The 27,953-nt window shown below is 41.0% G+C and overlaps 1 protein-coding gene across 1 annotated transcript in view; it reads right to left on the reverse strand.

Moving 5' to 3' along the window:
• The window catches only part of LOC113894782 (zinc finger protein 318-like), a 44,360-nt gene extending 17,637 nt beyond the window's left edge, over positions 1-26,723 (reverse strand). The window contains exons 1-2 of the mRNA XM_027545431.1: positions 26,240-26,723; positions 24,001-24,102 (exon numbers count right to left, since the gene is read on the reverse strand). Of these exons, the coding sequence (XP_027401232.1) occupies positions 24,038-24,102; positions 26,240-26,723 (549 nt within the window). The 3' untranslated portion in view covers positions 24,001-24,037. The remainder of the gene's footprint in view (positions 1-24,000; positions 24,103-26,239) is intronic.
• Positions 26,724-27,953: the final 1,230 nt, after the last annotated feature.

Below are 27,953 nucleotides of genomic sequence, written 5' to 3' on the forward strand. Positions count from 1 at the left end.
AGAAGCTTAACTGCCCACCAGTCAGTTCAAGTCCTTGACACCCTCAGCCCCGCAACCAGCTAAGTGGAAACCCAGTCCCACCTACCGCCAGGGCGACTCTACACTTGAGCTCCCCCAGGTTCCCCAGCAAGCAGCCTTGTGACCTGGCACTGCCCACCAATTGGCAAGGATAGGCTCAGAAATCCCTGGCTTCATAGTCTACTGTGCTGGAAAGACTCCATGTACCAGTTGATTGGCACAGCCCCAGGTCCCAGAGCCAGCAGCTGACCAGGACCTGGTCCCACCCCCCAGCAGGCCAGAATCAAGACCCCCCAGATATGACAGCAGCTGCCAGGACCTGGCTATGCCCACCAGAGCATAAGGATCAGATCAGACCAGGGGCACTGCAATCAGCCATGCCAGGACCCAGCCCCACACATCAGAAGGCAGCAGCATCCCACATAGAAGCATCCCTAGATCATATAGCTCTGCTGACCAGAGGGGACTGTGCTGCTGGACACCACAGGACGTCTGCTACATAAGGCTATATCTCCAAGGTCAAGAAATGTAACCAACATACCTAACAGACAGAAATAAAGACAGAGACTCAGGCAAACTAAGGCAACAGAGGAATGTGTTCCACATGAAGGAACACTGTAAAACTCTAGAAGAACTAAGGTAAGAGGAGATAGACGATTTACTTAATATGGAGTTTAAGGTAATAATCATAAAGATGCTCAATGAACATGGGAGAAGAATGGCTGATCACAGTGAAAAGTTTAACAAAGAGAAAATAGAAAGAACCAAACAGAGCTGACGAATATAACCGCTGAAATAATAGAAGGCATCAACAGCAGGTGAAAAAGATACCAAGAAATAGATCTGGAAACTGGAAGATAAAATAGTGGAAATCACCCAAGCTGAACAGAAAAAAAAAGAAAAAAAATTAAAAAGAAAAAAATATTTTAAAAAGGAAAGTTTAAGAGACTTCTGGGACAACATCAAGCATATGAACATTCACATCATAGACATCCCAGAAGGAGGAGAGAGAGAGAAGGGTCAGAGAAATTATTTGAAGCAATAGAGCTGAAAACTTCCCAAACCTGGGGGTGAAAAAAAAAAACAAAAAACAGACGTTCAGGACCAGGGAGCACAGACAGTCACAACAAGATCAACCCAAACAAATCTATACCAAGACACACCACAAATAAAATGACAAAAATTAAAGAGAGAGTCTTAAATGCAGCAAGGGAAAAGGGAACTCCCACAAGACTGTCAGTTGACTTTTCAGCAAGAGCTTCACAGGTCATTCATATATGTAAAGCAATGAAAGGAAAAACAAAAACTTACAACCAAGAATACTCTATCCAGGGAGGTCAGCAACATGCCAGAATAAAACACTACCTTTCAATATCCCCTTCAATCTATAGCCAGAAAAACATCCCTGAATCTAAAACGTGCCTCTACCCAACACAACAGGAGGCCAGAGAATTTCCCAATGCATCGACCCCTACACATCCAAAGGTGGGAGGACTGAAACACACCGATGAGCTGGAACCAAGGGAGAAGCAGAGTCTGTGTCTTGGAGTCCCAGCCCTCTGACCGTGGCAGCTGAGCCCACAGCCTCAGATACCCAGGAGTAGTAGGGCAGGTGGCACACGTGGCTCCAGCATCCATTCCACAGCCACACCCTGGCCACAGGGAACGGGGCAGCGGGGCCTGGGTCCAGTCCCTCCCATGCCGAGATGCCCATGACTCCAGCCTCTGCCTCTCCACCTGCGATGGCAGATCCTGTGCCATCACACCAGACACAGAGAGGAGGCAGCTGTACAATCGGGATTCCCCCTGGCCACCCTCCTCCTGTTACAGTAGCCACGCCTGTGATCCTGGACATGAGGCAAGAGCCCACCATCCCAGTGACAACAGCAGCTATGGCAGAAGCAAGGCAGAAATGACCCCAGATGTAAAAGAAGCTGCAAGGAAGGCCCAGAGCCTCAGTTCTTAGAGAGACTGTGGAGGCTGGAACATGCCAGGTCTCAAATATAACCAGAGGCACTCAGTAAGAGAAACCAAAAATCTGTGTTATAGTGCCACCTACCAAAAAAAAAAAAAGAAAGAACTGTAACATCTAACATTTCATTTCAAATGCAGAGACAGGACAATTCATTAAGTATCATGAGGAAGCAGTCACACTGCACCACAGAAAATAAATGACAATTCTCCAGAAACCAACAAAGCTGACAGAGAATATAAAATAGCTGTCAGGAAGAAACTCAGTGAGCAACAAGAAAAACTCAGAAAGGCAGTTTAAAGAGGTTGGGAATAAAAGTAATAAACAGAGGAATATTTTACCAAAGAGACTGAAACTCTAAAAAATAATCAAACAGAAATTCAAAACCAAAAAGTTCTTCAGAAGCTGAAGAACTCAAGAAATAAGATGAAAAATATTTTAGAAAGCAGTGGAAATTAAGAAGACCACATTGAAGAGAGAATCATCAAGCTCTAAGACAAAAAAATCTCCCCGGTTGCTCAAATGGCAAATCTGAATTTGCTTGCAATGCAGGACACCTGGGTTCAATCCCTGGGTTGGGAAGAGCCCCTGGAGGAGGGCATGGCAACCCACTCCAGTATTCTTGCCTGGAGAATCCCATGGACAGATGAGCCTGGCAGGCTACAGTCCATGGGATTGCAAAGAATTGGACACGACTGAGTGACTAACACTTTCACAAGACAGAAATATAGAAATCATACAAGTTATGAGAGGAAAAAGAAATAAGACATAGAAAAAGAAATAAGACATAGAAAACTCCAAAAAGCCATATGACTCTCAGGAAGGGCTATCTTAGGGTAACGGATATTCCAAAAGAAGAGAAAAAGAAGGAAGCAGAGAGTTTAAAGAAATGAGCTGAGAAATGGGGAAGGAACTGGATATACAAATCCATGAAGATGAGTGAACATCTAATCATTATTTTGCCAACAAAGGTCTGTCTAGTCAAGGCTATGGTTTTTCCAGTGGCCATGTATGGACGTGAGAGTTGGATGGGAAAGTTGAACTGAATCAGTTCAGTCAGTCAGTCGTGTCCGACTTTTGCAACCCCATGAATCGCAGCACACCTGACCTCCCTGTCCATCACCAACTCCCGGAGTTCACCCAAACTCATGTCCATCGAGTCGGTGATGCCATCCAGCCATCTAATCCTCTGTCATCCCCTTCTCCTCCTGCCCCCAATCCCTCCCAGCATCAGGGTCTTTTCCAATGAGTCAGCTCTTCACATCAGGTGGCCAAAGTACCGGGATTCCAGCTTCAGCATCAGTCCTTCCAAAGAACACCCAGGACTGATCTCCTTGAGAATGGACTGGTTGGATCTCCTTGCAGTCCAGGGGATTCTCAACAGTCTTTTCCAACACCACAGTTCAAAAGCATCAATTCTTCGGCGCTCAGCTTTCTTGACAGCCCAACTCTCACATCCATACAGGACCACTGGAAAAACCATAGCCTTGACTAGACGGACCTTTGTTGGCAAAGTAATGTCTCTGCTTTTGAATATGCTATCTAGGTTGGTCATAACTTTCCTTCCAAGGAGTAAGCGTCTTTTACTTACCTCAATGCAAAAATACCTTCTCCAAAAAAACTTTATATTAATACTGTCGAAAGTCAATAACAAAGAAAAAAATATAAAGCCCGCCAGAGAAAAGAAGGATAGTAACCTACAAAGGAACCCCCATTAGGCTCTCAACAGGTTTCTTATCAGAAAGCTTACAGACCAGGAGAGAATGGAATGACATTCTTGAAATTATAAAAGATAAAAACTGTTACCAGAGAATACTCTATCCAGGAAAGTTGTCATTCAGATACAAAGGAGAAACAAAGACTTTGCCAGACAAACAAAAGCTGAGGGGATATATCAATACTAGATGTGCCTTACAAGAAATGTTGAAAATAATTCTACCAGAAACAAAAAAAGTACACAAAACTTTGAGTAAGGTGATAAACAGAAACAAAAAACTGTAACTCTTTATAAGAAGAGCTTTTCAAACATGTTATTATACCATAAAGGTTAAAGAGACAAATAAAGTGGAAAAATAACTATACCCACCTCAATTTGTTAATAAACTCACAATATAAAAAAGAAAAATTGGAGACAACAAAAACATAAAATTGGAAGAGGAAAATTGAAAAGGGTACAGTGAGGGTCAATGGCCCCAGCACCCTAGTTCCATCAATTTCACACAGAACACCAGCACAGTTAAGTGGGCATCGGTGCTCTTTACAATATTCTCATCAGCCAGAATCAACAAACAATAAAACCCTTAATATCAGCTGTACAACCAGGCAGTCAGACATAGGAAAATGAAGCACTGCTGCTATTTCCATGGAATAGGGCTAAAACTCTGTATTTTTTGTTTTAAGTAAAATGTATTAAATGCAGGTGTGTAAAGAAACAGTACATTTTGGAATTTGAGTAATTAATTTAGGGAAGAGCATATGTATCATGGAGATATCTCCAATTAATATCCTTTACAAATAATCAAGCAGAGCTGAGCAGACATCAAATCAGTCATTTATATAAGAAACAGTGACAGGGTTACTGTGAGAACATAAATCTAAAATAAACCATTTTCTGTCTACCAAGGAAACTTTCATATTTAGTTTTCCTAAGTCAGGTCCAAATCAATCAGCAGAAGATATTTTAATTTATTTAGCCCTGGACTAAATCTACAGGATTTGCCTGGAAAATATAACTTGTCCATTTTGGACTTAATAAAATTCCTCAAAAAAACACTATATAAAATAAATAGACCATGCTAGAGCGTAGTAACTGTAGTCAATAATAGTAAATTATATATTTAAATCACTAAGCGAGTAGCTCTTAAAACAAAAATTCTCACTGCAAAAAAATAAAATTCTAACTATGTGTGGTGATGGATGTTAACTAAACTATTTCTGGTGATAATTTCACAATATGTTAAATAAGGAATCATTACATTTGGACACCTGAAGCTAATATAATGTTATGTCAGTTATATTCCAACAAAGATAAATTATTTTAAAAAGGAACATTATAAAGGGTATCTTCAAGATGGCTTCTGTGGTGGCTCGGCAGTGACGATTCTGCCTGCCGATGCAGGAGATGTGAGTTTGATCCCTGGAGAAGGAAACGGCAACCCACTTCTTGCCTAGGAAATCCCAAGGACAGAGAAGCCCGGAAGGCTACAGTCCATGGGATCACAAAAGAGTTGGACACAACTTAGCAACTAAATAACAACCTTCAAAATAATGTTTTCCCTTCTACATGAGATGCTATAGGTACCACAGTGCAGTGACAAAATACAGCCAGTGACATTGAAAACTGGTAGCTCATTTGTAGATTCCACCACTCTTGTTTCCTCAGGTCTCTTTCAAAGCTCTTTGTGTTTTTGTCACTACCTCTGTCCCTCAGGGAGAGAGGGTATTATTTGGTAGAGGGGACAGTGAATTTACTGATTGACCAAACCATTATGATGACCCCCATGTTATAATCAATGAAACCCACTCTCACATCCCTGGGACTTACCAGTGTTTATTTTACAGCTCAGAAAAGCCACCCATTATGAATTGGCAAGTCCAAGGAAAATGCAAAAGAGTGTCTACAGTATCTTTGCAAAGCACAATCCAGGAAGGGCTTAAGTTTTTGCTATCTTTAGGGGGTAAAGGAAGAAGGGTCTAGTAAGTATGTGCTTTACAGATGTGCTTGATCATGTTTAAAGACATGGTAACAGGAGGGTAGTGTTTAGTTTCCTCCTAAATGAATATCTCTTTATTGATCCATGCTATCTTCCTGTTGCTAGACTTTTTTTTTTTTTTTTTTAGTTTCTTCAGAACACCAACAGACAGCATGAAAACGAATTACCTCCCTATTTTTCTTACAAATAGCTGTGAAAAGAAGAGAAGTGAAAAGCAAAGGAGAAAAGCAAAGATATACTCATTGAATGCAGGGTTCAAAGAATAGCAAGGAGAGATAAGAAAGTCTTTCTCAGCGATCAGTGCAAAGAAATAGAAGAAAACAATAGATTGTGAAAGACTAGAGATCTCTTAAAGAAAATCAGAGATACCAAGGGAACATTTCATGCAAAGATGGGCTCAATAAAGGACATAAGTGGAAGGGACCTAACAGAAGCAGAAGATATTAAGAAGAGGTGGCAAGAATACACAGAAGAACTGTACAAAAAAGATCTTCAAGACCAAGAAAATCACGATGGTGTGATTACTTACCTAGAGCCAAACATCCTGGAATGTGAAGTCAAGGGGGCCTTAGAAAGCATCACTACAAACAAAGCTGGTGGAGGTGATGTTGAGCTATTTCAAATCCTAAAAGATAATGCTGTGAAAGAGCTGCACTAAATATGTCAGCAAATTTGGAAAACTCAGCAGTGGCCATAGGACTGGAAAAGGTCAGTTTTCATTCCAATCCCAAAGAAAGGCAATACCAAAGAAGGCTCAAACTACTGCACAATTTCACTCATCTCACACACTACTAACCTAATGCTCAAAATTCTCCAAGCCAGGCTTCAGCAATACATGAACTGTGAAATTCCAGATGTTCAAGCTGGTTTTAGCAAAGGCAGAGGAACCAGAGATCAAATTGCCAACATCCGCTGGATCATCAAAAAAGCAAGACAGTTCCAGAAAAATGTCTATTTCTGCTTTATTGAGTATTCCAAAGCCTTTGACTGTGTGGATCACAATAAACTGTGGGAAATTCTTCAAGAGATGGGAATATCAGAGCACCTGATCTGCCTCCTGAGAAACCTGTATGTAGGTCAGGAAGCAACAGTTAGAACTCGACATGGAACAATAGACTGGTTCCAAATAGGAAAAGGAGTACGTCAAGGCTGTATATTGTCACCCTGCTTATTTAACTTCTATGCAGAGTACATCATGAGAAACACTGGGCTGGAAGAAGCACAAGCTTGAATCAAGACTGCCGGGAGAATTATCAATAACCTCAGATATGCAGATGACACCACCCTTATGGCAGAAAGGGAAGAAAAACTAAAGAGCCTCTTGATGAAAGTGAAAGAGGAGAGTGAAAAAGTTGGCTTAAAGCTCAACATTCAGAAAAGGAAGATCATGGCATCTGGTCCCATCACTTCATGGCAAGTAGACGGGCACACAGTAGAAACAGTGGTTGACTTTATTTTTCTGGGCTCAAAAATCACTGCAGATGGTGATTGCAGCCATGAAATTAAAAGATGCTTACTCCTTGGAAGCAAAGTTATGACCAACCTAGACAGCATATTCAAAAGCAGAGACGTTACTTTATCAACAAAGGTCCGTCTAGTCAAGGCTATGGTTTCTCCAGTTGTTATGTATGAATGTGAGAGTTGGACTATAAAGAAAGCTGAGTGCCAAAGAATTGATGCTTTTGAACTGTGGTATTGGAGAAGACTCTTGAGAGTCTCTTGTACTGCAAGGAGATCCAACCAGTCCACCCTAAAGGAGATCAGTCCTGGGCATTCATTGGAAGGTCTGATGCTGAGGCTGAAACTTTAATACTTTGGCCACCTGATGCAAAGAGTTGACTCATTTGAAAAGACCCTGATGCTGGGAAAGATTGAGGGCAGGAGGAGAAGGGGATGACAGAGGATGAGATGGTTGGATGGCATCACCGACTCAATGGACATGAGTCTTGTTAGGCTCTGGGAGTTGGTGATGGACAGGGAGGCCTAGAGTGCTGCAGCTCATGGGGTCACAAAGAGTCAGACACAACTGAGAGACTGAACTGAACTGAAACTGTAAATAGGCAGAAATTTCAGCATGGAGGTCCCATAGTAACCAAGTATCATAATCACTTTTTTTCTGCTTTTGCCCTTCCCTGCATTGAATATGATTAATCTGGGCTGATTTATGAACAGGCACCCTCCCTGATGTTCTATGCTTGGTCAACTAAACTTTCATCTTTTCCTACATCTTACCTCCAACCTCTCCTTCATTCATTTTTCCAGTTGTCCTAGCCTAACCTAAACGTCATTTATCAAGACACAGATCTTGTATGTTTGTCTGTTTTTAGGGGGAAAAAGTGATTGGGACATCTTTTTCCCTTTCCAGAATATCACAGTTAAATTTGAGGTGAAAAATCCATTCATTTGAATCATGCCTGAGTTAAATTATGTCTGCCCTCCTTTATTCTCCATAGCTGTCTTATTTGATTTCCTTATATCTGATTTTGTCACTGTTTTTATTTCATCAGAATTGACTATGATCTTTACAAGCACCCATCGCTTATTAATTTATACATGGATGATAAAATGAAGTTGGAATTTGACTATTCATGGCTGAATTATCTTAGTTATCTTTTGGTCCCTTCATTTCCCCATTTTCCCCAATCTTGTCAGAAGTAGAGGAAGAGATAAGGGATAGAACTCAAATTCCTCAATTTTAAGTGCTCTCATCTGAGTTATTAATAGACTATGTTTTTGATATAATTATAAATTATCACTTACTAATATTACATTTTTATGACATATCTCATCAGTATTTCCTACTCTGACATGGTATAAAAATTACCACTGATTTGTATCAAGCATTATGCTAACACTATAAGACTATCTCATTTAATTATTATATATAACCCCAGGTAGTAAGTCACTATTAGCCCCATTTTACAGATGAGTCAAAAAGAGCAGAAGTTCCACAAGTCAACAGAGCTTATGGGGAAGAACTCAAATTCAAATCTAGTTTGCATAACTCTAAGTGAAAGTGAGAGTGAAAGTCGCTCGTGTCAGACTCTTTACTCCATGGACTGTAAAATCTATGGAATTCTCCAAGCCAGAATACAGGAGTGGGCAGCCCTTCCCTTCTCCAGGGGATCTTCCCAACCCAGGGATCAAACCCAGGTCTCCCGCATTGCAGGTGGATTGTTTACCAGCTGAGCCACAAGGGAAGCCCAAGACTACTGGAATGCATAGCCTATCCCTTCTCCAGCAGATCTTCCCAACCCAGGAATTGATCCGGAGTCTTCTGCATTGCAGGTGGATTCTTTACCACCTGAGCTATGAGGGAAGCATAACTCTAAACTTGTGTATTTAATATGACACAGACTTTAGAAATGTTTGCATTTTAAATTAATTATAATTTTATTTAAATTTCAATAACTTCACAACTCTACTTAGAATTTACAAGTACTCAGTGGTTCTCAGTGGCTTAGGAAAAAGCATAAACCTAAAAGTAAACCACAGATAAGAGGACAGTGAAAGTGACTGACAGAAAGCTTTTGTTTTTGTAACATGTCTGATAACACTGAGGAGTCCATCTCCAGCACCTTCATCTTGAATGAGCATATTGCCAGTGTATGAAGTGGCTACTAATAAACAACTAGATATGGAGCCAGGCCAGCCAGGCCAACCAGCCCATGAAGTTCCTATTTTAGAAAGCCCTGAGTAACTTAGACACCTGCTTGAGAACCCCCTTTCCTGTCGGGAGCCGCATTAGGCATTACTGACAAAGTGGAAGCACGGCCCAGATCCCCTCTCCTCATTCTGCAGGCACGGTCCCAGGATGAAGGAGTTAGGCCTTGTAATTCTGACTTGTCTTTTCCTCTCCTCAGCTGAGTTGACTGAAAAGGAATATTAAGGTGCTTATTGTTCTTGAGAGGAGCATGAGAAGGCACAAAGCCTTCTGCAGCTGTGCACATAAAATAATTCATAAAGTTAATCATTGACATTTGTTCAAGGACTTTTACAAAAGAGTGTTCCAGGATGAGCACATAGGCCGTAGCTTGAGGCCATGGGAGGGATTGCTATCTGAAGCCTATTTGTGAGGAAAATGTTTATGGCAAAGGAGTTTACTGAATTTAGGGCTTAGAAATAATTAAAATAGTTAGAAGTTAAAGATTTAAGGAATGTTGTAAAGTTAGAATATTTTACTATAGCTTATAGAAGTTAGGAACTTTTAGAGACACTATAGCTAGAAGCCTTTTTAAGAGATAGTGAGCTCAGGATGTTAAGGGCAAACAGGATTTAGGAAGATAAGTAGTAAACTGAGGAATGTAGCATGAGTTACAATGTAATCACAAGTTAACTATAGGACACATTAGCTGCTGCTGCTTCTAAGTCACTTCAGTCATGTCCGACTCTGTGCGACCCCACAGACAGCAGCCCACCAGGCTCACCCTGGGATTCTCCAGGCAAGAACACTGGAGTGGGTTGCCATTTCCTTCTCCAACGCACAAAAGTGAAAAGTGAAAGTGAATTCGCTCAGTTGTGTCCGACTCTTTGCGACCCCATGGACTGCAGCCTACCGGGCTCCTCCATCCATGGGATTTTCCAGGCAAGAGTACTGGAGTGGGTTGCCATTGCCTTCTCCGAGGAGGTAGATAATAGATGATAAGGCTGATTCCGAGAGAATCACTGAACCAGGAACTCTGTTTGAAAAGCAACAACAATTTATGGAGAAAATAAATCTGGGTCAGTGGGAACTGAAAATACCAAACCTCTGACCTAATGCTTTTGTAAAAGTATGAAAGAGAATCATAAGCTTGAAATAAACAGGCAGTCCAAAAAACTGTGAGAGTTTTTGAGAGGCTGTCTCATTTGCCGACACTGTCCATCTCTTCAGGCTGAATGCCTGGCTGCTGGAGCTGGACTCCGGCACTTTCCCACTTCTGTGCCCTAATTTCTGCTCTTATATTTTATATTTATTTAAAATTTTCCAATAAACAGCAGATTCACAAAACCCTAGGCACCCCATCTTTGACTCCAGTCAAGGCAGAACCCCAGGTCCATGTTCCCTGTCTATCTACTCAAACCTTAACTATGTCACTCTTCATGTGCCAGGTATACCCTCTGGGACTGGTAATTAACAGATGTTTTCTGAAAGCTCTCTGAAGGCTCCTGCTGACGTGCATCTTGCAATCATTGTAAGAACCACAAGGGCTGGTCCAGCCACAACACTGACTCCAAAAGGGGAAGTATCTATGGGGACTTGCCACAGGTAGTAGAGACTCACATGAGTGCCACAGGTATTCGGAGCTGATTTTAGTAATGTCGTACATACAAAAGCCACTTATTTATATATAAACATTTATATATATCTATATTTATATATATTTATATAAATATATATAAATTTATAAATTTTTATATTTATATACAAATAAGTGGCGTGTGTGTGTGTGTGTGTATATGTATATATATATATATATATATGTATATATATATATATATAAGTTTTCCAGTTATCTGCTACTGTCCTAAAACATAGTGGCTTATACAACAACAACCATTTCCTTAAATTTCAAGGTTCTGTGGGTTAGGAACTCATGTAAAGCTTGGGTAAGAAATTCTTCTGTGGTGTGAAACATGAGCAGGGTTTTCTGTGGTGTTCTGCTGGTAGAAGGGAAAATCTGGAAGATCCAAGACTGATGCTAACAGGATTGTCTTGATGGAAATGAATAGAATCCCAGCTCAGCTGAGACAGTGGACCAAGAAAAGCTACACTTAACCTTTCCAGCATCACAGACTTAAGGGTAGTCAGAAGATTTACATGTCAACTCAGAGTTCAGAGTCACAGCACAATGAGAGATGGGAGGAAAATACCTGTGCTGGGTAAAGAATCATTCCTGTTAGCAAAAGCCATAACGAAGTCCATCAAGACTCAAGAAGACATATCAGGACCCCATCTTCATGTGGTACCTGCCATAGCCAGTGCCAAGAGACAAACCAAGCTCTGGGCTAAGTACCATGCACAAATCACCGCCCTCAATTTATTCATAAAGTCCATTTTATAGATCAAAAATGAAGGCACAGAGATCAAATAAATTGGGTGAGACTTCAAAACTGGGATATTGCACTGAAAAAACAGAAACCAGGGAATCAGGGGTATACTTTCAGAAGAGAAATACATGCTCTGACAAATCCACAAATAAAGGATAAGTCAATTCACATGTATTGACAGCAGTATTAATCTGTTATACAATGTATTGAGAGGGAAAAAAAAAAAACCCTCCAGAGACAAAATAACTTGTAAACAGCCATGTACAACAAAAAATCCAATTTATTTAAAGTACTGATGATGCAATGGTATGTAGCTAAAGGTGGAAAAATAATTATGCCATAAAATGTCATAAAAATGCACCATATTTGTAACAGTGAGTGTGAGTGAATGCGTGTGTGTGTGTGTGTGTGTACACACATTGTTTGCTAGATACAAAGATACAAAGCAGAAGGACAAAGAAAACATGAAACTCTCAACCAGGGAAAACTAATAAATATACATGACTGTCGACAGCTTTCTAAAGACAGGTACACTGTGCTGCACATGATTTATATGCTTAGCTCCTGGCTTGAAAAGGGAAATCAGCATTGGCTCCACATAAGCTGCTGAACTTTTCTGACCTCCAGCACTACAGGAAACTGTTCAGTGGTAACTTTATCCTCAAGAGCTAATTGACTGGCTTGTAATTTTATGCAAATTTCTACCTGATAATTTCAGTCTTGGGGCGGGGCAGGGGCAGAGAAGAAAGGTTTCCCTTTCTGGAATGTATAGTTCACGGTTAATAATTACAACAAGCACTAATAAGTAAAGAAACAGTTATAGCTTAAGGAGAACATAGCCAAAGAAGCATTAATTTTCCTCATTAAATGTACTTAATTAGTGCAGCTCTCCTCTGGGGGCCAAGAAATAATGAGACTGTGACAGCCCCTAAGAACATGCTAAATCTGTTTGTTTGTTTTTTAAAAAAAAAAAAAAACTACAAAGATTAAAAAAAAAAAAAAATCCCTACCTATTACACATGCAGAACCATTTAGAAATAATAAGGAAAGTAATTTATGTCAGTAAAAGTCAACAGTACATTTCTATAACTCTGTGATCATATAGCCAAAAATATATATACACTCACTGCTGCTGCTAAGTCGCTTCAGTCGTGGCCGACTCTGTGCAACCCCATAGACGGCAGCCCACAAGGCTCCACCGTCCCTGGGATTCTCCAGGCAAGAACACTGGAGTGGGTTGCCATTTCCTTCTCCAATGCATGAAAGTGAAAAGTGAAAGTGAAGTCGCTCAGTCATGTCCGACTCCCAGCAACCCCATGGACTGCAGCCCACCAGGCTCCTCCATCCATGGGATTTTCCAGGCAAGAGTACTGGAGTGGGGTGCCATTGCCTTCTCCAATACACTCACTCAGATCAGATCAGATCAGATCAGTTGCTGTAGTGTCCGACTCTTTGCGACCCCATGAATCGCAGCACGCCAGGCCTCCCTGTCCATCACCAACTCCCGGAGTTCACTCAGACTCACGTCCATCGAGTCAGTGATGCCATCCAGCCATCTCATCCTCTGTCGTCCCCTTCTCCTCCTGTCCCCAATCCCTCCCAGCATCAGAGTCTTTTCCAATGAGTCAACTCTTCGCATGAGGTGGCCAAAGTACACTCACTACTTAAGCTATAAACCTCCTTTTCAAAATAGGTTGAATTTTTTGAGCACACAATGAATTGATGAAAAGTGTATCTGTAGTTGGTGCACACAGTTAAACAGGAATTTGTAAACATCCCAAATACCTGAGATGCAGCACATGTTGCAGGAAAGATAATTAAACAATCATGTGACAACATGCCTCATTCAGCACCTTCGCGTATTATGAAGTAGATGTCATCATGTCCATTTTATGTATGACAAGACTATGGCTCAGAAGGTTATGAAACTGGCAAAGGTTCTGCTCTAGAGAGTATCCAAAATTTCAGCATTGATCTGCTCAAATCCCAAATCCATTCTTTCCATCTAGGTTTTTGTAGGAGGGAACAGACAATTTCTGAATGCTACATGTATAATCAAGGTGTATCTTGACCCCTGACCATCACCTTTGAACAGTTTTTCAAAGTCAATACCTGGAGGTGGGAAGTGGGGCAGGCAGCAAAACTAGCTTTCCACTTAAATGGTCTTCCTTAGAACAAAATGATTCAGGGCCCCAGTGGCTAGTCTACCATGTGGTGCTAAGGAAATGATACGCTAGTCACCACATTAAATGATTAATTCAACAGGGTATTTAAAATGAGCACTTTTGATTGCATTATACCATGCCAGGGTCAGCGACATACCAAAAAAAAAAAAAAATACGCCACTTTATATGAGCCATAGAAACCTACAATCTCATTTGAAGGCATTAAATGAAATATTAAAAGAAGGACAGTTTGTGGTATTGAACTTCAAATGAGATTGTTCCATGAGTTAATTTAAGAATTAGAGGTTTTCCCTAAAAATTAGTGAGGTATACAATTATTTCTGACTCCCTGCCACTTCTGTGTCATCTGAGAACACCTGAGCAATGACCTTAATCGTAAAGTGCTTCTGATCTCATTCTTCTTCTACTTTGCTGTATCATTTTTCCCTTTAATAATAATCAGTTCATACCATTGCTTCCCAGATGGCTCTGTGGTAAAGAATCTGCCTGCCAATGCAGAAAACACAGGTTCAATCCCTGGACTGGGAAGATACCCTGGAGGAGGAAGACAGCAACGCACTCTAGTATTCTTGCCTGGGAAATACCATGGACAGAGGAGCCAGGCAGGCTACAGTCCATGGGATGACAAAGAGTTGGACACGACTGAGTACACACACACATTCGTTCTTCGATCCTTAGAGTAAATGTGTGAGATTTCATCCCACCCTGGAGCTTTAAGTACCATCAGTACTGTAGGGTAAGGGAGTCAGAGAAGGCGAGGTTCAGAAAAAGAATGAGACCAGCACTTTACAGGAACAGATCACCTTTAATGAGGCGAGAAGGGGCAGCTGTCAGATTAGTGAGCTGCTGCACTAACCCAAGAAAAGAGTAAGTATATATAGGCATGTATGTGGAAAGCTACTGTCTTAAGGGGGCCTGCTCTTCTCCAGGGTTGTTCAGAGTAGTTATCTCTTAAACAGCGGGGGCAAGGAATTCGGCCAAAGGCTGGGACCAGCTGAGTGCTGGATGTGATCAACATTAATGTCCATTTTTTTCTTCGAGTGAGAGAGTTCTTTGTTTTGCATAGAATGGTGGGGAGAACCTGGAGAGGAGTTTTAATTCCAGGCTATTTTGAGCCGTGTAACTTTCCTTCAAGTATGTTGACAAATGACCAGTTGATAGCATGAACACTGGGTCTTCCTGATCTCTAAGCTCATTTACTCAACATATCTTCACCTGTATGTTGAAAACCCATTTCAACATGTGAAATGTGACTCAATCCTACACCCTTAATACCTGGCACATATATATATTTGATATATTAGATGTTTAATCCTTAGAACAAAACTAGGAGATAGTTTCCATTAAAGTTCTCTTTTCAAACATGAGGAAACTGAGGCACACAGCTTATAGTACATGCTCATAGCTAGTAAGTGGATATAAACCCAGTCTGTCTTTGGAGTCCATACAATCAACCATGACCCTCTAGGGCCACATCTGTTCAGATCTATCTCCAGCATATATCTCACACTGAATCACTTCGCATCTTCACTGAAACCATCCTGTGACATACACAAGCACCTCTGCTCAGAGGTCCAACAGGTATCTCAAACTATACGTGTCAGAACTCTTTTTTTGGCTCTCTTTTCTCTGATAGAGCTCACCATGTGTCAAGCACTGTTCTAAATAATTTTAATGAAGCACCTCCTTCAATCCTTAGGGCAAGTGATGAGTTAGGTATCATAATTCTCATTTCATACATGAGGAAATGAAGGCACAGAATTTAAGACACTTGCCCATGTGATGAAGTCATGAAGATGGAAACAAACAAACACTTTCTGTCTCATGTTCTCACATCCATTGCACTACACAACTCTTCTCTGGGTTTTTCTGCTGAAGGAATGCATTTCTAGCCCCTCCCAGCAAAAAATTCCTGGGATTTATCTCTGATTACCCAATTTTACTACTTAATTCTTCCCAACATACAATCATTAAGCAGATCCCCTCAGCACTATCTCTCCCACATATCTCAAACCTCGTTACTTCTCCCCATCTTCACAGCTATTAATCTCTTGCAGTCAAGTGACTACAATCCACTGTCTCCCCAATTCTTGTTTGTGCAAAGAAACACACACTGAGGCTCCCCCAGAGTTTGAAAGAGCAGACTCAAACAGGTAATGATTAGAGAAGTAGAAAATTCAGGAACAAAGGAAAGCAGGCAATAACAGCTTGAACAACAGTCACAGGACTCCTACTTCCTCCTGAAAGGGATATAACTAACAATCTAATACGTATCTTGGAGTGGTTCTGCAGAAATGAAGACCCCCACTGCTGGAGGATTTTGAGTACCCAATGACCACAAACACATAGATCTCAGAATGGTTTGAACCAGAAGATTGATGATTAAGATTCCCCAAACCTCATGACTGGTATCTCATGACTAACAAATAGGAAGAATGTCCATGAGCTAATCAGAAACCCTACAACCATCACCTATGGCTTTAAAAGCCATCGGGGAGATCGAGTCTTCTCAGCATTTTCAGTCTCCTTGCTTCTTGCCCTGCAGTAAGTGCTGTACTTTATTTTACCACAACCCCATGCCAGTAGATAGGCTTGGCTGTGGGTTTGGTAAATGGATCTGAGTTCAGAACAGTAAGAGTTTCTCTCACTCAAAATCTCAAGTCCTTTCAAACATTTCCAGTTATGAATCTGACAAGGTAAATATTTTTTTAAAGGGTTAAGAAGAGTTTTTCAGTATGACAATGTGAAAGAAGAAAATAGTTGTAGTCTACAAGGATACAAGCAGAAATGTGTCGTATTTCATTAAGGTTGAGAGGTGGGTAAGATTATGTTTACCAGAAGCTTTTGGAATTTCTTACAACAGATGACAGAGAGTAATTATATAAATATCTTCAAATATTTTAAAGGTCATATACTGTGCCATAAAGAATGAAGATATGAAGCCACAATGAAAACAATGCCCAGTTGTGGATGTGACTGGTGATGGAAGTAAAGTCCGATGCTGTAAAAAGCAATATTGCATAGGAATCTGGAATGTTAGGTCCATGAATCAAGGTAAATTAGAAGTGGTCACAGGAGATAGCAAGAGTGAACATCGACATTTTAGGAATCAGTGAACTAAAATGGACTGGAATGGGTGAATTTAACTTAGATGACCATTACATCTACTACTGTGGGCAAGAATCCCTTAGAAGAAATAGAGTAGCCATCATAGTCAACAGAAGAGTCTGAAATGCACTACTTGGATGCAATCTCAAAACGACAGAATGATCTCTGTCATTTCCAAGGCAAATGATTAGTAATCCACGTCTATGTCCCAACCAGTAATGTTGAAGAAGCAAAAATTGAATGGTTCTAGTACTTTTGCCTAGAAAATCCCATGGACGGAGGAGCCTGGTAGGCTGCAGTCCATGGGGTTGCTAGAGTCGGACACGACTGAGCGACTTCACTTTCACTTTTCACTTTCATGCATTGGAAAAGGAAATGGAAACCCACTCCAGTGTTCTTGCCTGGAGAATCCCAGGGACGGGGAAGCCTGGTGGGCTGCCGTCTATGGGGTCACCCAGAACCGGACACGACTGAAGCAACTTAGCAGCAGCAGGAGCATGAAGACCTGCAAGACCTTCTAGAACTGATACCCAAAAAGGATGTCCTTTTCATCATAGGGGACAGGAATGGAACAGTAGGAAGTCAAGAGATACCTCGAGCAACAGGCAAATTTGGCCTTGGAGTACAAAATGAAGCAGAGCAAAGGTTAACAGAGTTTTGCCAAGAGACTGCACTTGTCATAGCAAACACACCCTCTTCAAACAACACAAGAGAAGACTCTACATACAGACATCACCAAACGGTCAATACCCAAACCCAAACCAGGTTCTATGGTTTGCATAGAATATGCAATGGTTTCCATAGATTATGATTTTCAGATTCTGTGGTTTGCATAGATTCTATGCAGCCAAAGATGGAGAAGTTCTATACAGTCAGCAAAAACAAAATCGGGAGCTGACTGTGGCTTAGATCATGAACTCCTTATTGCCAAATTCAGACTTAAATTGAAGAAAGTAGGGAAAGCCACTAAACCATTCATGTATGACCTAAATCAAATCCCTTACGATTATACAGTGCAAGTGACAAATAGATCCAAGGGATTAGAGCTGATAGACAGTGTCTGAAGAACTATGGATGGAGGTTCATGACATTGTACAGGAGGCAGTGATCAAGACCATCCACAATAAAAATAAATGCAAAAAGGTAAAGTGGTTGTCTGAGGAGGTCTTACAAATAGCTGAGAAAAGAAAAGATGTAAAAGGCAGAGGAGAAAAGGAAAAATATACCCATCTGAAGGCAGCATTGCAAAAAATAACAAGGGGAGATAAAAAAGCCTTTCTCAGTGATCAGTGCAAAGGAATAGAGGAAAAAATAGAATGGGAAAGACTAGAGATCTCTTCAAGAAAATTAGAGATACCAAGGGAACATTTCATGCAAAGATAGGCTCAATAAAGGACAAAAATGGTATGGAACTAACAGAAGCAGAAGATATTAAGCAGAGGTGACAAGAATACACAGAACTACTAAACAAAAAAGATCTTCATGACACAGATAACCACAATGGTGTGATCACTTACCTTGAGCCAGACATCCTGGGATAAGAAGTCAAGTGGACCTTAGGAGGCATCACCATGAACAAAGCTAGTGGAGGTGATGGAATTCCAGTTGAGCTATTTCAAATCCTAAAAGCTGATGCTGTGAACGTGCTGCACTCAATATGCCAGGAAATTTGGAAAACTCTGCAGTGGCCATAGGACTGGAAAAGGTCAGTTTTCAAACCAATCCCAAAGAGGGGCAATGCCAAAGAATGCTCAAATAAGTAAGTTAGTTGTTCAGTCATTTCCAACTCTTTGCAACCCCATGGACTTTAGCCTTCCAGGCTGCTCCGTCCATGGACTTTTCCAGTTGAGAATACCGGAGTGGGTTGCCATTTCCTTCTCCAGGGGATCATACTGACCCAGGGAATGAACCCAGGCCTCCAGCATTTCAGGCAGACTCTTTACTATCTGAGCCACCAGGGAAGCCCAAAGAATGTTCAAACTACTGCACAATTGCACTCATCTCACATGCTAGCAAAGTAATGCTCAAAATTCTCCAAGCCAGGTTTCAACAGTATGTGAATGATGAACTTCCAGATGTTAAAGCTGAATTTAGAAAATGGAGAGGAACCAGAGATCAAACTGCCAACATCCACTGGATCACAGAAAAAGCAAGAGAGTTTCAGAAAAACATCTGCTATTGCTTTACTGATTACACCAAAGTCTTTGACTGTGAGATCACAACAAACTGTGGAAAATTCTTGAAGAGATGGGAATACCAGACCACCTTATCTGCCTCCTAAAAAACCTGTATGCAGGTCAAGAAGCCACAGTTAGTACCAGACCTAGAACAACAGACTGGTTCCAAATAGGAAAAGGAGTATGTCAGGGCTGTATATTGTCACTCTGCTTATTTAACTTATATGCAGAGTACATCATGTGAAATGCCAGGGTGAATGAGGCACAAACAAGCTGGAATCAAGATTACCAGGAAAAATATCAATAACCTCAAATAGGCAGATGACACTACCCTTATAGCAGAAAGTGAACAGGAACTAAAGAGCCTCTTAATGAAAGTTAAAGAGAAGAGTGAAAAAGCTGGCTTAAAACTCAATATTCAGAAAACTAAGATCATGGCATTTGGTCCCATTACTCCATGGCCAATAGATGGAGAAACAATGGAAACAGTGAGAGACTTAATTTTCTTGGGCTCCAAAATCACTGCAGATGGTGACTGCAGCCATGAAATTAAAAGATGCTTGCTCCTTGGAAGAAAAGTTATGACCAACCTACACAGCATATTAAAAATCAGAGACATTATTTTGTCAACAAAGGTCCACCTAGTCAACGGTATGGTTTTTCCAGTAGTCACATATGGATGTGAGAGTTGAACTATAAAAAACCTGAGCACCAAAGAATTGATACTTCTGAACTGCAGTGTTGGAGGAGACTCTTGAGAGTCCCTTGGATTGCAAGGAGATCCAACCAGTCAATCCTCAAGGAAATCAGTCCTGAATATTCATTGGAAGGACTAAAGCTGAAACTCCAATACTTTGGCCACATGATACAAAGAACTGACTTATTTGAAAAGACCCTGATGCTGGAAAAGACTGAAGGAAGGAGGAGAAGGGGTGACAGAGGATGAGATGGTTGGATGGCATCACTGACTCAATGGACGTGAGTTTGAGCAAGCTCCAGGAGTTGGTGATGGACAGGGAATCCTGGCATGCTGCTGTCCATGGGGTCACAAAGAGTCAGACATGAATGAGCAACTGAACTGAACTCATTGTGTGTTATGTGCTAAGTTGTTCCAGCCGTGTCCGACTCTTTGAGTTCCTATGGACTACAGCCTACCAGCCTTCTCTGTCGATAGGATTCTCCAGGTAAGAATACTGGAGTAGTTTGACATGGCCTCCTTCAGGGGATCTTCCAGACCCAGGGATCCAACCCTTGTCTACTATGTCTCCCTCACTGGCAGGCAGTTCTTTACCACCAGGGCCACCTGGTGAGCCCAAAGGTCTTAATACTGACACATACTAAGTTATTTGGAGAAAACAGAGTCTTACTATTATGTCCATTGCATAATGAAGAGGCTGAAATTGAGAAGGCCAACCATTCTTGTCACAAAATGTCCTTTGTTTAGGCAAAGCTTACCATGGACCTTTGGGGTAGATAATTATATTATCACGTAGATAATGGGGATTCTAACTCTCAGAGAAGGTGTTCTGCTCACGCAAATTTACCATCCAGTTACTAAGTTCAAATGAATGTGTGCTGGGTTCCCTTAGTAACATTTTAGAGAATTTCACATAGTGTAAACTGGCAGAAACTTTAGAAATCATTAAATAGAATTGTTCACATCTTGTAAGCAAAGGAACTGAAAATGACATGAATGAAGGCCTTTAATTTATAAAGTGCTTTCTCAACCATGGGCTCATTACACTCTTCTGAACTAGGTGAAGTACAGTAGTTCCTAAGTAATCATGAAGGATTGGTTTCAAAAGCCTCTAAGGGTACTAAAATCCACACATGCTCAAGTCTCAAATGATGCAATGTTTGCATATAACCTACATACATCCTCCCATATATTTAAATCTCTCTAGATTATAATACCTAATACAATATACATGCTGTGTAAATAATTGTAAATACAAAACAAATAGGTACCTGTGTGTTATAAATTTGTTTTGCCTTTTGGAACTTTCTTGAAATGTTTTTCAAATATTTTCCATATGCTGCAGATGGGGTACCATGGATACAAAGGGCGGACTGGAGGAGGTAAGACTATTTACATTTCCATTTTCACAAAGGGATCAGACCCAGCACTATAACTGTCTGAAAAGTCACAGGAACATTAAACTGCCATCATAGAGGTGCTGCAAACAGGAACACAAGTGGAAAAGGAACATAAGATCTGAGACCCAGCATTTCTAAAATAGGTTACCTAAGCCTTTTTCTGTAACATCAGTGAGATTTCTTTACATCTAGCTTGTTTTGCATAATGTGCAGTTTTACATGGGGGCTTCCCTGCTGGCTCAGATGGTGAAGAATCTGCCTGCAGTGCAGGAGATCTGTGTTCGATCCCTGGGTTGGAAGATCACCTGGAGAAGGAAATGGCAACCCACTTGAGTACTCTTGCCTGGAGAATTCTAGGACAGAGGAGCTACAGTCCATGGGGTCACAGAGTCAGGTTGCCTAAGCCTTTCTCTACAACATCAGTGAGATGTCCTTACATCTATTTTGTTTTACAAAATATGCAAATTTACATAGTTCTCTGAAGGCACAGGCATTAGAGCTTCATTTATTAGCTGAAAATCATACCATTCTATTTATGGTATAACACATAAAAAAGAAACACAAATTACTGACAGCAGACATTTGAATTCAAAGAATTATTTACTTATAAGAATGAAGAAAAATACTAGGAAAAGTAAGCAACTACTATTATTTCAATTAATATTTATTTTTTCCTCATGAAGGAATAGATTAACAAACTAAAAAAAAAAAAAAAAAACCCCAAATAGAAAAATGGACAACTAAGAGTTCCAAAAATAAAAAGGTAACAAATATATTTTGGTTTTTTGAGAAACAAATGGAATATAGTAAACATTTATAAATAAGGAAGAGGAGTCTAAGCAGAAAGGGAAGAACTGCTGTCAGAATTAAAACACCTGGGAGTGAAAGAAGGGCGCTAAAGAGAAACACAGAGAAAGAGGAGAATTCCACTTGTGTTTTAAAATTGGCGTAATTGATGTGAAAGTTACAAGATGATTACACCAGTTTAAGAAAGAGGGGTGGGCAGAGAGAGTTAAACTGAGATAGATAGACAAACTGAAGGTCAGGAAGGTCTGAAAACATTTCATTATGTGCCTCACTTAAACCAACATAATTTTTTCCTATTAATTTGTATATACAGTGAGCATTTCAGTACTTGTATTTTTAATTTCAGGCACAAAAAAAGTATTATCCTGATTGTTTTCATTAGAAAAGTAAATGTTGGTAATAAAAACCAGGTTCTTCATCCTAATTTATTGTTTAAGAAGTACATATGTACACAGTAAGTGTATATTTACACATTATTTACAAAAATGTCTTTAAGAGATGAAGTGAAGGGTCAAACATTACCCAAGGCACAATGAACTTGGTATTGGACCATGAAGGTGTCACATACTCCTTAGGAATAAAAGATTTATTTTAGATTCACTCTCTTATAAAAGTCTATTTCTCTGTGTTGATGTGTGTGTTTTTAAAGAAGGCAAAATAATAATTCAAAAATAATCTTCCTTGATATCCAGAAATATCTTGTTCTGTCATGATTTAAAATATTTCTCAAGTCTTAGTGGATTTTGGAAAATGCAGGCATGTTTCTAACAAGCTAGTCAGAAACCATATCCCAGCAGATTTCTATGGGTTCTGAGACATTTAAAACAATAAGAAAGGGTTACATCTCCAGGTCTTTTATTGTGATATTTTACTCCTGTACCCTTTCATGTAAACTGATGATGTTAGATGAAATAATTCCTAAGAGTTTTCTGGTTCTAAAATCTTATAATATTCCTCTAAAAGATTATTAGTGAAGAATATTGTGGTGGATTAAAGACAGTCACAGATACTTTGCTATTTTCCCCATCAAAAGATGGTGATGATTTCTCCTCTCTGGAGTTGGGGCTGGCCCTGTAATTGCTTAGCTGAATGATTTCTCCTCTCTGGAGTTGGGGCTGGCCCTGTAATTGCTTAGCTGATTGAGGTGGGGAAAGTTATGCTGTGCAGATCCAGGTCTAAGGCTTAAGAATGCCTGCCAGTTCCCATTTCTGTAGCTTCTTGATTACCCTGAGTAAGAAATGTGGCTACTCTGTCAGGGGTAACACAGGGAAACACAGGATGGAAAGAAAAGGCCCGTGGGCTACTTAGAGAGAAAGAGGGACACACTGTCATTATAACCTGCCGGCTGCCCTCAGATGCCTCCAGCCCCAGCTGCCATCTGATTATAACCATATGAGACCCCAAGGGAGGGCAGCAGCAGAACTGCCCAGCTGAGCCCAGCCAAGCCACTGAACCAGGAGATACTGAAAGCTACTAAGCTTTTCATTTACTTTAATTTAATTTTAGCTACCAAGTTCTAGGATTGTTTGATATGCAATGCTAACTAAAACAGATATTACATTTCAGCATTACAATGGGTATAATTACATCATTTATTCCACAAATTATATATTTCAGATCATATGAAGTACCTGTGTAAACACATAGTCAGTTCTGCCAGAATCTGACATATGCAATGCTAAAAAAAAAAAAATCACCAAACTGCAAAATCTTGCAATATAAACTACATGGCCTATGAGAAACATGGAGTTTGGCAAACATCACTCAGAAAATTTGTTAGTGACAAAAAACATAAAAAGTAAAGCTAGGAACCAAATATAGCATCACATTAAATAATTAAACACATTAATTAACTGACACACACAAATACTGGAACAAAAACAGCAATTTACCTTGAGAAAGACCTGAAGTTTGTTGGTGGAGTGGGTGTCAGAAGAATTGCAGCTGTAAGTTATTGGTCTTCAGCACCAAAGGGCTGCTAAGGCACAGTGCAACTGCAAGAAAGTTATAAAGTCAAACAATCCCCTAATTTAAAACAAAAAACAAAAAACTAAAGTTACAATTTCCCGAAAATGACATCAACCATTGGATATTTCAATTCCAATTCATCATAAACTTCATCTGTATGGCATGTGGTCCAGGAAAAAAATTAAAATACTTTCCCAACTATCATTAAAAATCACTATTAATTTTATTAAAATTACTCAGGTATTTGCTATAGTTCTCAGAAATACTACTTCCCACTCCCAGGAAATAGCTAAAAGAAAATGCAATATTGTAAATCAGCAAAATTAAATAATAACAAAGCTCTCCACAAAACACAAGTGCTCTCCTAAGATATTTTATTATTTTAAGATTCCTTCTTTTTAAAGATGCCAAATAAAAGTTTTAAATACTTTTTGAGTTCTGAGTCAAGATTTTACATACTTGAGAAGATAGCCTATTCTTTTTGTTGTTGTTGTTAAATGTTTTTAAGACAAATAATAAGCATATCATGGGGAAGGTAGATACTGTGGGAACACGGGAATAAAAGAGACTTCTGGTAGAGAAGCCTCTTGGCATAATCTTATTTTTAAGGATATCTATTTCATATTTGAAGTCCAGGAAAGGTGAACATGCATGTTTTATGTAGACTTTGGGGAAATCCTCTTAAAAAATATTCTATTATAGTATGGCTTGCTTAGGGCAAAGAAAGAATGTTTGTGATCAGTTTCATTTGTCTCAATATTTAAGTATTAGCATTTTAACATAGGCATTTCCAATTTTTAAAAGTACTTTCCTCAAAATCCTTCCAGACTGCATATGTTGCTATATTACAATTGTTTATAAAAAGAGAAGTAAAAGTTCAGTCCTAACTAAATTTGAGATTCAAATGAGTTCCCTGTAAGAGGAACTAATTGAAAAAGATTTTAAAATGCAGTGTCAAGCAGGAATCCTTGGTATCTGTTACACGGCTAGAGACCCTCAAGTGGCAGAGGACTTAGTTTAACAAACCTATTAAGGGATAATTACAAGTTTTTGACGAAGCTCTTAATTAAAAGGGGGTCCTCTCTCTTCACAAGACTAGAATGGCACAAAAAGAGAAACTTACAGATAACTCACTAAGATAAGAGGTGTTAGTTTTATTTTGTTTGATGTAATTTGAACTATTTCAACTAAGAGAACAGGATTAGCTATTTGGTCAACTTGGAAATTGTCTCAGTAACTAAACAAGAAAAACACAGGTACTCCATTTCTTTCAAAAGTTAACATGCTTACTAGTCATTACTATTGGAAAGACCAAATAAATGGGCACACTTACGACCTACGAGACTCGGATGTGATCCCTGGGTCGGTACGATGCCCTAGAGAAAGGAATGGCAACCCACTCCAGAATTCTTGCCTGGAGAATCCCATGAACAGAGGCTTCTGGCAGGCTACATACAATCCATGAGATCGCAGAGTCGGACAGGACTGTAGCGACTTAGCACGCAACTGAAGCTAAACTTTACGCAGCTGATATTGGCACCTTAGTAAATTGTAAGCCATGCAAAACAGAGCAGACAGCTGCACTATCCGCCCCCACCGGCCTAGGCCCTTTGGAAACAAAGTTCACAAGCAGCTCCAACGGGACCCCAGAACCTCGAGGTAACACGTTACTAAAATGAGCCACACGAGGTCCAAGCACCTGGTGAGACTCAGGGCGCAGAAACCTAACAAGCAAAACCTTTCCGTGAGAGACTGGCTTTGATCCCACACCTGGAAAGAGAAGGCCTAACTTGCTTCTAAGATGCCCAAGCGCCACTGCTGCTGCTACTGCTAAGTCGCTTCAGTCGTGTCCGACTCCTAGCGACCCCATGGACTGCAGCCCACCAGGCTCCTCCGCCCATGGGATTTTCCAGGCAAGAGTACTGGAGTTGATGCTGTAGTGTGCCTTTAATATTTTAATGGTTTTTATTACATAGAAAGTTAACAAATTTACATACACAACCTCAACAAACAAAAACTTTCAGGACAATGTTTTCAACCCAAAATACTTCAAGGAAGCCTTTCCTCTTGGTCTAAACAGAGTTATTTAAGCAAGAAAGGAAAAGCTATTTAAATGAGAGTCAGTCTCAGGACCCCTTTAAACCACGAGAAACTTGTCCTGACCTTGCGCGCTGCCTCTGGAGTCCGCGTTCCAAGTCTCAGGGGGCGGGTGTCTGGGCGAGGACCGCCTGGTCTCTGATGATTCCCTCGGGCTGCGGGCGTCCGCGGGACCCTGCTTTCCGGGTATTCGGCCTCCGCGGCTCCTCGCGGTAGCCCCGTCCGGGCGGCGCTCGGAGGCCACGCAGGGCCGTGATCCGGACGGGGGCGACGCGCGGGCGGCCCTTCCCCTCGCGCGCCCGGGTCCCCGCGGCCGCCACCGACGGGCGCCTCGCGGGTCCGGGAGCGTGGGCGGCGCTGGGCGGGAGCGGCCGCGGGGCGAGCGCGGCGAAAGCCCCGGGCATTTGTGCACTCGCTCCGACGCGCTCCGCGGCCCCGGGACCCGCCCGCCCGCGCCGCTGCTGCCCTCACGCCGCCTCCCCGCTCCCGGCCCGCGCGCGCCCGCCCACCCGGGGAAGGAGAGGAGGCGGCAGTCGGGGGGTCCCTCCATCCTCCCAAGCCTCCCACCCGGGTTGGCCCCGCCGATCCCCCTGTCTCCAGCCTGGGTGTGGGGTCGCGGGCGTCCCACTCTGGCCTGCGGGATCCGACCAGATTGCAGGCATGTTGGTGATGGCCGCGAAGTAAAAGCCCGGTCTCGCCTCCTGGAAAGTGGGTGCGAGTATCTGAGACGATGAAGACGATGATGGAGCCCTTTTCGGAGGGCTCCAAAGTTGTTCACATACAAGGATATCTACTCCCACCCAGCTCCTTAGCACAGTGGGTGGGATAGTCACAATTACTCCTATGCTTCATGTAATGTAACAATTATCAGCACAGTATAGAGATTCTGTCACTTGGTCTCGGCATTAATTTATCCTTAATTACTGCCTCCTGTCTGCTTTCACTTCCTTTCTGGAGCTTTTCTTTCCTCGTGCACAACTTCTGGACAGGCTGAAAGCTCCACCAGGATTGGGACTGAGGTGAGTTTAGATGTACCAATTGAGCTCTGCACCGCCACCCCATAGTAGGCTCAGAGCTGATGGTTTCCTTGAATTAATGGATGAACCACTGGTGAGAGTCTGTCTATAAATGAGGCTCTTCCCTCTATTCTCCAGTTTCCTGAAGAGTCAGGTGTTCCAGACTCTAGAAGATAAGTGGAAGGACTGCAACTGAAAGAACATTTTTGGATCTAAAACATGAGGTTTTGCTGCCCCAGATTTGTGCTTCATTAGGCATCTTTCTTTTTTTAATTCTCATTTTGATTCCAAATAACTCTGAAGGTATAAATACTTAAGAAATAGGAATCAACCTACGGTAAGGTTTTCTTTTGATATTTGTAGGTTTGCTGCTTAACACTAACCTCCGTTTATGGAAACAATACCTAGATTTTCCTTGGAAATAAGGACTCATCCCCCGCTCTCTGCATATGCACTTCAAGTGATGCTAACTACTGTTCTGACTCCAGTGTACATGACCCTGACCTGTTCAGTGGAAGTACCTAGTTTTCCTGGTAATAGGGATTATTTCAGAGATACTAATATGTTCCAAGTCTGGGAAATTAAATACAAACATTTAGTTCTGGAACTCTGTAAGCCCTATAAATTAAAGTCACACCAGTTCAGTTCAGTTCAGATCAGTCGCTCAGTCATGTCCGACTCTTTGCAACCCGATGAATGGCAGCACCCCAGGCCTCCCTATCCATCAACACTCGGAGTTTACCCAAACTCATGTCCATCCAGTC

This window comes from Bos indicus x Bos taurus, chromosome 6, assembly GCF_003369695.1.
Source record: "Bos indicus x Bos taurus breed Angus x Brahman F1 hybrid chromosome 6, Bos_hybrid_MaternalHap_v2.0, whole genome shotgun sequence".
In the NCBI taxonomy this organism is placed as follows: Eukaryota; Metazoa; Chordata; class Mammalia; order Artiodactyla; family Bovidae; genus Bos; species Bos indicus x Bos taurus.